Source organism: Alosa pseudoharengus, unplaced genomic scaffold (genome assembly GCF_046254945.1).
Source record: "Alosa pseudoharengus isolate Yale_2024_CS ecotype anadromous, Long Island Sound unplaced genomic scaffold, YU_APseudo_1.1 YU_APseudo_1.1_scf_19, whole genome shotgun sequence".
Classification (NCBI taxonomy): Eukaryota; Metazoa; Chordata; class Actinopteri; order Clupeiformes; family Clupeidae; genus Alosa; species Alosa pseudoharengus.
In genome coordinates, this window is record NW_027468657.1 from 15,685,035 (window position 1) to 15,697,708 (window position 12,674).

Sequence of the window (12,674 nt, forward strand, 5' to 3'; positions counted from 1 at the left end):
TCTATCGGTCAGCGTCAACGGCTCCTCCATCTTAGGTTTTGATTTGAACCTTTTTCGTCAAGAAACTACACAGGCAATTGGATGATAGTGACATCTAGTGGACAAACGAATGGACTGCTTGTCAAATTAAAACATTAGTTAGGCTATCATAAAAAAGTTGCAACGTTTGCAAGATAAAATGTAATCAAATAATCCCCAACAATGTAACTATAATCTGATTACACATTTTTTTATTGTAATCTGGGCGTGTAATCTGTGATACGTGTAATCCAGATAACATGTTTGTATCAAAATACTTGGTGTGTAATTTTGTTTAAAAAAAAACCAATAGTTTTGGTGATCTGATTACATCATAAAAGTGCAATACAATGAATGTAGCCTCTACATTCCTGTACATGCAACCAGTTATGTGCAACATTGTTCAAAAAGTTGCCCCATGTATCACCTAACGTAGCCTACAGTTTGCAGATTTATGGCATGAAAAGGCAGAGAAAAGCTGTTGCTCTCAAACACTGTCCACCAGGGTTTCCGTTGTCCGGTAATTACCGGACATTGGCCGGAAAAAAAATGAAATGTCCGACAAAATTAAATCTCTCCGGTCAAATTGTCCGATTGAAATTGGCTAATAATCCCGTCCCCTAACGCAATCTGAATTTGAGAATAAGCCTTAATATGTAGGCCTAAGCCTATATTATACGTCCTTTGGCTATGTTTTTAAATGAACAGGCTCTACCGTTTGAAAGTTATTAAACAACACGCATAACCTATGCTGCATTTCAAATAGGAAGCGTCCATGTTAAACAACGAACAAATGAGAGGCGGTTCAAACATGGCCAGGCCCAGGCAGGCAGACTAGCCTTAAACGTTTTTTCAGAGGCCAGACGCGATGGATGATGATAAATTGGTACCGTCTGAAGCCTCAGATGTCCGGTCAACTCCATCACCACCAGATAAAAAGCAGAAGTGTCGGGCGTATATCTGTCGGAATCAGTGACATTGAAAGTGGAGTTGCGGGGGGTAGCCTACGGCTGCTCCAAGACACTGTCATTCTCCGTGTACATTGGACATGCAAAGTGTTCTTTACCCAAAGCATACAGTAGGTTTATGCGTTCTCTGTCTATGATCTGCAGGGTTAGGGCCTCCTCGACGAGGCGATTACTGGTCCGCGGATAATTTCTGGCACAATTAAACGGTATCATTGAACCGCGGCCGAAAGAAAAAGAAACTAAACATTTCCCAGAATAGGAAACATTTCTTAATTTATTGTTATCAAATAAAGAGGCATAGCATTAGGGGGTAGTGGTGTGAGCGCTCATTCTTGTGTGTGCGCATCTGTGTAAGTTAAACAGTCACCACTGAGATAACGTGGGTAGCAGCAACAAACAACGTAGCCTTTTTAAAACAACGAACGAAGCGGACTCTTGCTGTCCGTGAAAAGATACTGGCTAGATCTTGTTAGGCATGTTTAAGTTAGGCTAATGAACATGTTGCATTCTACACAGATTATGTAATTCTTTAAGCTACATAGCCTGTCTCCAGTTTTCCTCAGTTTGACTAATTAAGAAGGGATAATAGGATATTTGACCGGCATATCATCAAAATGTCCGGAAAACGAAACCTCTGCTGGTCACTTTGACCGCCACCATTTTTTTCTAGCGGAAACTCTGCTGTCCACTTAATCAACAGAGTCAGGTATGAAGGTACAGATTAAATAGACAAAGTGTGATTTCATGCTCCTTTTAAAGAGTATTTTAGTATTTTTAAAATACAGTAGGCCTACTTTATTTTGATACATGGTGTGGCTACTGTATTTTGTGGTTTATTTTGATAGACTTAAGATCAGGGTTAATGTATTTCTGCCCATCCCTGACCGATACCAATCTGATACCATCACTAGTAGAGACAATAGAAATCTACCCCAGTGAAATTGCATGATATTCTGTTGGAATATCATGCAATTGGAAATGAGGCATTCATGAAATGATACCCTTATGTGGTCATTATTTCTGCAATTAAGGTAGATTGTCAATTACCTGGGCATTTCTTGCCACCAGCCAGCAAAAGTGAGAGGTATTTATCAGGAGATGCCATGACACAGATTATTACATCACACCTGCCAACATCTGCAAAAAGAAAAAGAATACACTTCATATAATACATCCAATGTGAGGTTATGTCATGTGTATTGCATTAACTGAAAAAGCATTTAACACTTTAGTTTAGGGAACACGATATTAACCATTAATACATAAGTAACGTCTGTATTTATTGGTGCTCAATAAGATCTGTATTAACTGTCATTACACATTTATTATGTCTTTATTCAACAATTTCTTACTTACACTGAATAGGTGATTTATTCTTGGTAAATCATACTAGTTGGTCTTGATCTAAGGTTATTGATATATAGTACGGATCAAAATAAAAACTAAATAAATACTGGCTAAGAGTGTCTTAACAGGTACTTCTCACTGAGGTCACCAACAGGACATACAGGGGAATACAACTATCCAACTACGTTCCCATTCTTCCTATTCTACGTACAATTATCCAACTACGTTCCCATTCTTTATTGTATTTCCTTGTGATGAATCAGATTTTAGCTTGCAAAATAGCATACATTTAATAGTCATAACAATGTGATTAAAAGCGGACAAATAATTAAGTTATGAAACGAGACGTTGCCAGAATAGTTTGTCATTATCTTGTGTAAGTGTAGGCTATGTTTTATTAGGCATATGAGGTAAAAGCAGAGAAGGAACATGTGGTTTAGTCTGTGCTGCGTCAAAATCTAAGCCTATATGTTATTTAAAGGAATTATCCGGAGTAAAATGCACTTTAGATCAATTTATGGATGATTGGGAGTACATATGTTGAGTTGACATCAAAATCATGTCATTCGGATGTGTTTTGAGAAAGTTCGATTTTACCGTTTTTAGTCAAAACTCGTTAGCCTGGAAGTGACCAGGGCATGTCATTTCACCGCTACAAAACGCTATTTTTATACCTCTTCTACAGTTCCAAACAACATTACACTTACGTGGTAGTGAGTAGAGGGTCCCTAAAGCCAAACCGAAGTATCCCGAGGTCTTTATGTGGTCGGATAGAGAGTCCAGAATGAATTTCATCAAGCCAGTACCTTTCCGGAAATGTTGCTGCTTTCTTACTCGACCTTTAAACGTCTTCTTAAGTGACACCCCGAAACATTATTGCACAGGCAGCACACACAGTAGGACTCTCACAAGTAGCAAAAAACTGGCATGACCAATGTACCGAGTAGCCTAAGCCTAATATGTATATTTATCTTCCAACAAACATAAAAACGGCGCAACAATCTAATCTTAAACTAGATGTACCGCATAGCGGTACAAAATATGACCGCCGTTCAGTCCTGTACATCCGTTCTGCGAAAATAAATCACACTTCAATTTGTCTCCATATTTTACTCCATCCCCCACTCTTGAAACTTTTGTGTATGCTTGTTTGGCATGCCTGAGTGTGTGTGTGCGGCTGCATAGAAAGTAGCCTACTGGTGCTGAAAAGGTGAATAGATTGTAGAATAGCCAAAGAACAGTGGTGGGTAGTAACGCGTTACAAGTAACGCAAATGAGTAAAAAAGTACTTTTTTCGGGTAACGAATACTTTCCACATTCCTTTTTTAAGGCTGTAATTTTACTCTTACTCGAGTAAATATTTGAACTAGAATTGTACTCTTTACTCAATTACATTTCCCATTGGGCCTTCATTAAAATGAGTATTTCGATAGAAGTAGGCTACACATATCTTTGTTGACTGGAATACAAGCATACACGTTAGCGACGTGCCCTCCCTAGGTTGCAACATTGTTGCGATTACACAGCAGAGGAGACGAGTCTGCTAAGTTGGTACTGAGGACTAGAAACGCCATGGATGCAGAGATGAACGTTAGTAGCCTACTACCAAAAGCAGCCCCCACTCCCATGGTCAACGTCTGACCACATCTGCAACACTGTTCCGTCCCATGCGAAGGAAGGGAGACAACCGTAATGAAAGGAATGTGTCAGCCTAAGCATAACAATATCAGCCTTCAAAATGTTGAGGTAAATTGCATTGTTTTCTATCAGTGGTTCTCGTAGTGCTACTTAGCGAGCTAGTCCTAGCTGTGTTCGACTGAAACAAAGGCTATTTCTTGACATAACTCAGGGGTCTCCAAAAACGGTGCCCGCGGGCACCATGTAGCCTGCGGGATGCCTTTACGGCGCCCACAGCGCACTTTCTAAAAATAGCCAACAAGTCGCCTGCAGATCACGCTCTAAAACATCCTCCATTGTGTATTTTTAAATAGATATTTAATTGTAGACCATACATCTGTAATATTGGCTATATTAGCTTGCTCATCTGGTGTAGCCAATGCAAGCATATCTCTGCAAAAGTTCTGTGGCTATTCCGTGTCCGTACGGTTCGTGCATGATTGTTCAAGGACTGTAAAACAATTGCTTTAGGTCACGGGCCCTTTCTCCTCCGTAGCCTACTGGTGTAGCAATAGCGTTGAAAATCTTGTGGCATGCATACCAATAGGACTGTCAGATCATGGAGAGATTTCAGATGTGCAATAAGGCGTCTTCATAAGTTAGTCTGGTGTTGGTGATTGCTATTGAAATGTTACAACCGAATTGTTCACTGAAATCAGAACTTAAACAACCTCTGAATTATGAATGGTGGGAATGCTATTAGTAATCTACATTATTAATTGCATTAAATATGGCTTTTTTCGTTTAAAAAATTAGATCAGATTCCTCATGGAAGCTTTGAATTGAACTAACTGAACAAAAACGGTCAGTGTTGCATATTGATATTGATGTATTGAAGAATCAGATAAAAATACAGTTGCTTAATATATAAAGGCTCATAGGCCTATATAATATTGATCTTAAATGTAAAAATCACATAGGTCTATTATTTAGGAGGATCACCCTTGCAAAAAAGAAGTGAGGGTCTGTTTGTCTCAAATGAGTAGCCCTATGATTTTGGATCCTTCAGATAGCCCTCAATCCCAAAAAGGTTGGAGACCCTGCATGGTATAACTAGTAGAATGTATGCTTCAGGAAGGGTTGACAACTGATTATATGCAGCAATTATTGAATGGGATTTTGTAGATTGCTTAACCAAAATGTAATAGTTGGGAACTTGTTCCAGCTATCATCTCCCTCTACCATTCTTCCTCTCTCTCTCTCTCTCTCTCTCTCTCTCTCTCTCTCTCTCTCTCTCTCTCCCTCCTTTGGTAGTTGTGTTTCAATTTGATTCCTTCAAATGCGCCACTGACTATCAAAATACAGATGCGCTGTTTGAAGTTGCAGTGCTTGCTTCTAAAGGGAATGACAGGTGTCATTTTTATTGGTTTAAGCACCAGGTGCCTGGTTTTTGCACCAGGCGCCTGACGTTTGATAACAAAACCACTGGACTGTGGACTGGACAAACCCCTAAATGTATTTAAGCTATATCCGCAAGTGACCATGTGTTTTAGATCACCAAAATAGGGCCTGTTATGTCTTTTTCACTGATCCAAGCACATCAATACAAAAATGAAAAGTAACTTGAAATTTGAGTAGTTTCATAAAGAAGTACTTTTTTACTTTTACTCGAGTAGGTTTGTCCAATTGGAATATTTACTTTTACTCAAGTAGATTTTGAAGGAAGTAAATATACTTGTACTTGAGTATAGATTTTCAGTACTCTATCCACCACTGCCAAAGAAGATGTAGCATTGTTATAAAACCTTTAAAATCTCTAAACAATCACAAGTAGGGCAGTTCATCACAGTTCATCCATTGCAACTGGATTGATGAAAGGTCACTTACACCCAGGCTTGGAATTTCACCATTCTGGGGGCAAGGCCACTTGGCCTTCAGTTGGGTATATTTGGTGGGGGGCACAAAGGCCACATGTCAGGGCACCAAGGCCAAAGTTAACTATACAGTAGGCTATAAAAATTATCAAAGTTGTATTTTGCCCATTCACTGCAGTAGACCTGCATCACTGTAGCCTATGAAACATTACAAAAACATGGCATATTACATAGAACTGTAAATCATCTGATCATCTAATAATTACAGATATCTAGGCAATATATAACATTTATTTTATATTTGGCCTGCTATGAAATCATGTATTGAACAGAAAAGCACAGCTCAGCTTTAAGAAACTCAAATAGCCTAGATGCATGCTTAGCATTTTGTGATCACTACTTTCACAAACTCTTAGTCAGCTGTCCTCTGATTTACTAATATCTAGGCGATATTTGTAACATTTATTTTGTATTTGGCCCGTTATGAAATCATGTGGAACAATTTAAACACATTGTAAAACTTAAAGCACAAATTTGGAGACATCCATGCATGTCGAAATTTACTGCAAATTCAAAACTGGATTACTCTGGAACGGGTAACTGTACAGGGGACTGCTTTACACCTTTGTGTTCGGTAAAGTCTGCTGTTTGCTATGGTTTGTCATGTGTTAAAAGAAGGGTTCGTGAAGTATTCCACAGAGATGAATGGGTAGGGAGATCTGACGCATAACCTTCAGTAGAATGTATGGTTAAATTGAATTATATTTACTTTTCTCGCGAACCGTTCAACACAGCAATTATCGGCTAACATCGTTTAAAAGCTGAGAAAAAGCTCTTTCATGTGATACTGGTGATGTCTGTGTGATGCATAGGCTACTTCGCGAGTAATTCAACTGAGAATGGGTGAATTTGGACGCACTTTCTTTCTTGCGCTATCACTTTCTCCACTGTGTAAAATACTAAATTAATTTGCGCTGTGAATGCTAAGATTATTTTGACAGGCCACAGGCTAAATAAAAATCGCTATTAGTAGGACGCAAAGCAGAATAGTGAAAGGGGGCACCAAGGCCACCGTGGCCTGTAAACCTCTGATTTTCAAAGGGGCCTCACGGCCAACGCAAGGGGCTACAACGGCCATGGCCGTCGTGGCCGCCGTGAAATTCCTACCCTGCTTACACCTGTAGGCTACATTGTATTTGGGAAAAGCAAAAGGTATCAGCATAATGTTATTTATTTATTTATTTATTTATAAACAAAAACATCTCTGTCAGTTCCATGCCGTTTTCAACAGCTATCAAAAACAAAGGTCATTTTTGGATGGATGGATTTTTTGTGAATGTTTCTTCTTCTACATAAGATTTTAGTCATCTTTAGTTCATGTAATACTTTATTGTCAATGCACAAATTAAGTAATAGTAGTCTGAAACGTTATTGTTAATGCACAAATTAAGTAACAGTAGTCTGAAACGAAATGCTGTTTTACATCTAACCAGTGGTGCAAATAACTGACATGTCCAAATGGGCCTTGATGAAATGCGTCGCTAGACTGTTCATACACATTTTAACGGGCCAAAGTTGAAGAGCTGTTGTCCGTTATTGTTCGTGCAAATATAGGCTGATTCATGTTCCCTTGCATTGTGTAACTGAGGTCCATGGCTAGTCTGGCTTTCACCAGACCAAGCTCAATCTTTTAAGAAATCAAAAAATAAATAGCGGGCAGATCAGGCTGGGTTCACCCAGCCTAGTCCATAGGCACCCGATATTGTTTAATTTTCCGATTGAGATATCCACGCTCTGGCTATTCTAAATGCAAAAATGCATCAGGGAGTTATGACAAAACTGTAACTAACAAACTAGATCCTAATAGAAAGCTGTTAGCTTCCCTAAGCTACAGGTAGGCTTATAAGGTAATAAATTGTCAACAGGCTATGCTGGCGACACAAATAAAATCCCCTTTGCAAACCAATGGCTTACGCCTTACAGTATCAAGCGGACTTAAACTGCCATATCGTGGCGAAAAGTTGTAAAAAAATTCACGCAGCTCCATGAGTCAAGGAAAGCGCGAATGAAGTAGCCACTTCTAAATGGGACCCACTACACAGTAGCTTAAGGTGTGTTGCTAAAGCAGCCATAATGAAATGAAGGTGTGTGTCATTGTTTGGATACTTCACACACACGTGCTTTTTAATTTCACAGACTACAACTACCAAGCTGGAATCAAAGCACATCGATTCTCCTCTCACACCCTGCACGCACTTAAAACTAAATAAACAGGCGGCTCAGTCTCACGCATGTATAGGCAAAACTGTATCAGACCGGTGTAACGTTGGTAAATCTTCCATTGCACAGAATGATTTTTGTAGCACGTGCAACAAATGACAGTCGAAAGATACAATTACAGTGCTGCTATCAATTTGCTTGGTATAACCGCATTTATAGTTTTCTACAAATGCAATCAATCAAATTGGCCTCCATCACTCAACCAACGCTAACGGTAACATTACCTAGGTCCTTATTGATATTATAAGATTAACGTAGCCTACCTGCAGTAAAAACCAAGCGTGTCCGATAAACATCCTCAGATTTATTTCGGCTTCAAGAAGAAATGGGAATTACATTTCATGTGAACATCATCCTATCCTTATTAGACGTTCTCTGCGGTAAACTATAGTTTAAATACAGTCCTTGTAGGAAGCGTCCATTGTTTTCCCAACCCACTTTTAACTTCCAACATAATTACGTCTCACTGCAATGATGCGCCATCTAGTGGACAAACGACTACTTATCGCCAATACTGGAAATGCAGCCATGATGATGATGATGAAAATGTTTTTTGGCTTTCTTTTAATCCTACTGAATTTGTAATTATGTATCGGCCGTTCTAATACCGATAGTATGTGGGTGCCTGTGTGTGTGTGCATGTTTATATGTGTGCACTGCCATCTACAGGCCAATGAGTGTACAGTCACTAAATGTACACATAACCTAATTTTTTTAGACCCCCCCCATGGATGAAATTCTACGAAACTTGGCATACCCCCAGAGAATGCCAGGTCAATCATACACATAAAATTTGGTGCACTTCTGAACATATATAAGATATAAGATAGGGGCGATTAAAGCAGAATAATATTGCATTTTCATTTTTTACCGGGGGGGTGCAAATCACAAATGAGTGATTATGGGCCAGATTGATGTGGGCCCTTGAGACCAACATACCATAAAAGATTCTTCATCCTCAGTGCCACGGTTCAGGTAGTTATTTAGGAAAAACTGCTTTTTTTGCGGGTCGGGGGGCCCAGCACGGGGGGGGAGTGGCCCCCGGGGACGAAACAAAAATGTTCCGTAAAAGTCTAGTGGGGCTACATACCCACCAAATTTCATGTACCCCGGTGGTTCGGTGTCCCGGGTATCGTTGACCAAAAATTCAGGAAGTAGATGACGGGAAAAAAAAAAAAAAACTTTGACAATCCCTATATGACCGCTTCGCTAGCTTCACTAGCGGCGGTCATAATAATTACAATTGTGAAATTATGTGTAGATCCGAAGTTTAAACAGTAGCTGTGACATGCAGTCACCTGACATCACCATCAAATTAGAGGATATTTCAGAACTATTAACGTGGACAGCTCCCCTTAAGACAGGGCTGGACTGGGACAAAAAATCGGCCCTGGCATTTTTGGTCCAGGTGGCCCACACACACCATGATTGGTCAGACACATTCCCTGCAGACATTTTTTTTCATTTTTTTTTAAAAATTATTACTATTGATATTTGATATTGTATTGATATTAATGTTATTATTACTATTTTGATTAATATTGTGGATCATATTGGCTTATTAGGGTCCAGGGGTGCTGATCTGTGATTTTAGTACCCTCTAAGGTTAAAAGGTGACTGGTTTGGTGTAAATAACAACTATATTAATAGAGGGGTTTACCAAGCCTAGGGAGCCAGAAGTCTAGAGAGGAGCCTCAAAATATTTTTGGCATGTGAGCAAGGATGGATTATTGAATGAGTCTACCGAGCCCAAGAGGTAAAGGGGCCCTGAAGCCAAAGTAGTTGCGTGAAGTCACTACCTCTATAAGTCAAAAAGCAAAAGGCTATGAATCTGAACAAATTTGGGTGTTGCCCTTCTCCAGCTGACCATCCCAAAAATGCACCAGAATACAGGAAATCACATCTACCAAATTCAGAATTTTCTGGGGGAGTACCCCCAGAACCCCCCCGACCGTCTATACCCACTTTTGCACAAATAGGGTCCCCTAGGGTCCTTATTCATATGTACCCAAGGAGACAGTTAATAATCCATCACTGTATTAATACATAACCTCACTGTATTAATGTATAATGTAACATTACAGCGTGACATTTGTGTCAATAATCACCAAGCACAGGTGACTCCGCGTTGTGGGAGGGGGCTATTAAGGTATATTGGGTGCAAAAGTGGCGAGCACATTTAACTGCAGATTTTGATAAATATTTCTCAGATGCACAACTTCGGATGCATTAGTTCACATTTGGGTTTACAAATGCACGAATGTTGTGCATGTTCTCAGATTATGAAACACGGATGTGCAAATGTGTTTCGCACCAACTGCGCTGCAACGATTGGAGCAAAAGTGTCGAGTGCGTGACTCTTGAAAGTTGTGACTCACAGGATAGGATTTGTGTACCTGTAAAAAGGATTTGTGAACCCGTAGCCCCTATTTTGTGTTAACAAGATATAAAAAAAAACTTCAACTTTACTGTTACACATTTATGACTTTAGTGTGCACATGCAAAATCTGCAGTTAAATGTGCTCGCCACTTTTGCACCCAATATACCTTCATAGGGGGCCCCCAAATCAAATTCTGCTTATTATAGGGCCCCCAAAAGGCTCTATCTGAACATCTGAAGGCATATTAATAACAGCAACACAAAGTTGTAGTATTAATAATGAAACACCCCCATTCTCGCAACTAACCCGTCTGACCAGCCACCCCTTTAACCCTCCGGGGGGGGGGATCTCATTCTTGCCTGTCCTCAAAATTTGAGAGCCCTGTTTTGCGCAATGAAACTCCAGACACACGTTGTGTGGCATCAATTGAAGTGTTTCCCTCCCTTGTAAACCTGGCAAACATGGCAAAATCTGGAAACGTTTCATTTGCCAAAAATTAATTGGAACCGGAGACCCATAGGCTACCGGAGGGAAATGGACATCTAACCGCTGAGTATCCTGCAAACGTTACATCGATACGATTGACTCTGATATGTCATATAGGCCTATTTTGTTTGGTTTTAGTTTGTATTGTCAGCTAAGTGACTCGGTCAACCAACTATGACCGGCAAACGACTCAAAGTAAGCCATTGTTTGTATAAACAGTCCTTTTTAATACACTATCTTTAGCCTATTTACAAATTATATTTGTCAATGCCTTGTTTTATACTGTACATATAAATGAGCTCTTACCTTTTCTAGGGTTTTGAGTACGGTCTCTAGTCTTGGGAAGAGCAAGTTCACATAATATTTGCTGCAAGGTCGAGTAGCTTTGGGGCAAGAAGCTGTCCATGATAAGCAGACTGTAAAATGTGTGTTGTGTCCTTTATACTAATGTTAACACTGAAAGATGGGTCAGTCTGAGGCAGGTAGTGCATGACTTTAAGCTTAAGTGAATGTTCCCGCCCCCTTCTCAAAACCCAACCCCTAGAGCACTTCTTAGCATTTTCTCAAACTGGGTGGTCCAGATTCCTAGGTCCTCACTTCCCTTACGAAAAAGAACTCCAGTAATACTATAAGATTTAGTAGTTATATGGTAGTATAATACCTCCATAATATCCTTACCATCTACAGAGTTCCTATTCTACAATCGTATAGTAGGCCTACTTCTATAGTATGTTCCAAAAATACTATGGTATTCCTACAAGATTACTAATATTTTGTCCCAAAATACCATAGATTCATAGTTATTTTTTTAAGGGTCGTAAGGGTTAAATATAAATGGAAAAAAGCTTGTGTTGCATTTTGTTTATACGATTTTCTGGGGGATACCAATAAATGTGGCACTTTTAGTTTTTGTGAAATATATTTATGAGATATTCCTTTTTCTCATTCCTTGCTTCCCTTTAATGTTGGATTTTCCCTCATTGCTGTCATTGTGAGATTAAGATAAATCGCAAAAAGATGATTTTTTTTATATACCTGGTTTTAGTCAGCTTAGGAGGACCAATACATGTGGAGGGCACAATACATAGACTGTATGAGAGCACACTACGTGCTTGGCCTCTCTACAATGAGCTTCGGGCTCTGTGCCTGCCAGTAGAGGCTTAGGTGTAAATGGTCTAACTACAAGAATGTAAATGTCTGTCATTCTGTCAAATGTCTGTCTGTCTGTCATTGTAGTTAGACCATTTTGTGCTTGCAGTTACTCTTGACTACTCAAGGCATTTTTCGACCAACAGAGAATGCGTTCTTGAACTGATTCCGTTCAGAATTCTTTGAACTTTGGTCCTATCTAGAGCCATATAAAGGTAGAGTTGCGATAATGGGTGTTCAAAATTCGTTAAGGTCACGTGGTTCATGTAAACTTCAAAAAGTTCCCGGAAGTGATTGACAATGGATTAGAATGCATTAAATTGAGCTACTGTTCAATGAGACACAGAGCCACAATTTTGGGTAATTGACAGACAATAAATGCATTGATATACAATATTTATAACACAGTGTAATTATTGTGTAAACTGTGTAGTTATCCTACAATTACAGCAATATTAAATTAAATTCCAGACCGTAGCCTGCTAACCCCATGGTACAGTAACCCCATGGTAATGCGATGCGAGTGATCATAATAACATATAAAACGTGATATA

The 12,674-nt window shown here is 39.4% G+C and overlaps 1 protein-coding gene across 1 annotated transcript in view; it reads right to left on the minus strand.

Annotated features, from left to right (window-relative positions):
* The window catches only part of LOC143132380 (carnosine synthase 1-like), a 54,796-nt gene extending 43,369 nt beyond the window's left edge, over positions 1–11,427 (minus strand). The window contains exons 1-2 of the mRNA XM_076291858.1: positions 11,278–11,427; positions 2,034–2,123 (exon numbers count right to left, since the gene is read on the minus strand). Coding sequence (XP_076147973.1) covers positions 2,034–2,123; positions 11,278–11,377 — 190 coding nt within the window. The 5' untranslated portion in view covers positions 11,378–11,427. The remainder of the gene's footprint in view (positions 1–2,033; positions 2,124–11,277) is intronic.
* Positions 11,428–12,674: the final 1,247 nt, after the last annotated feature.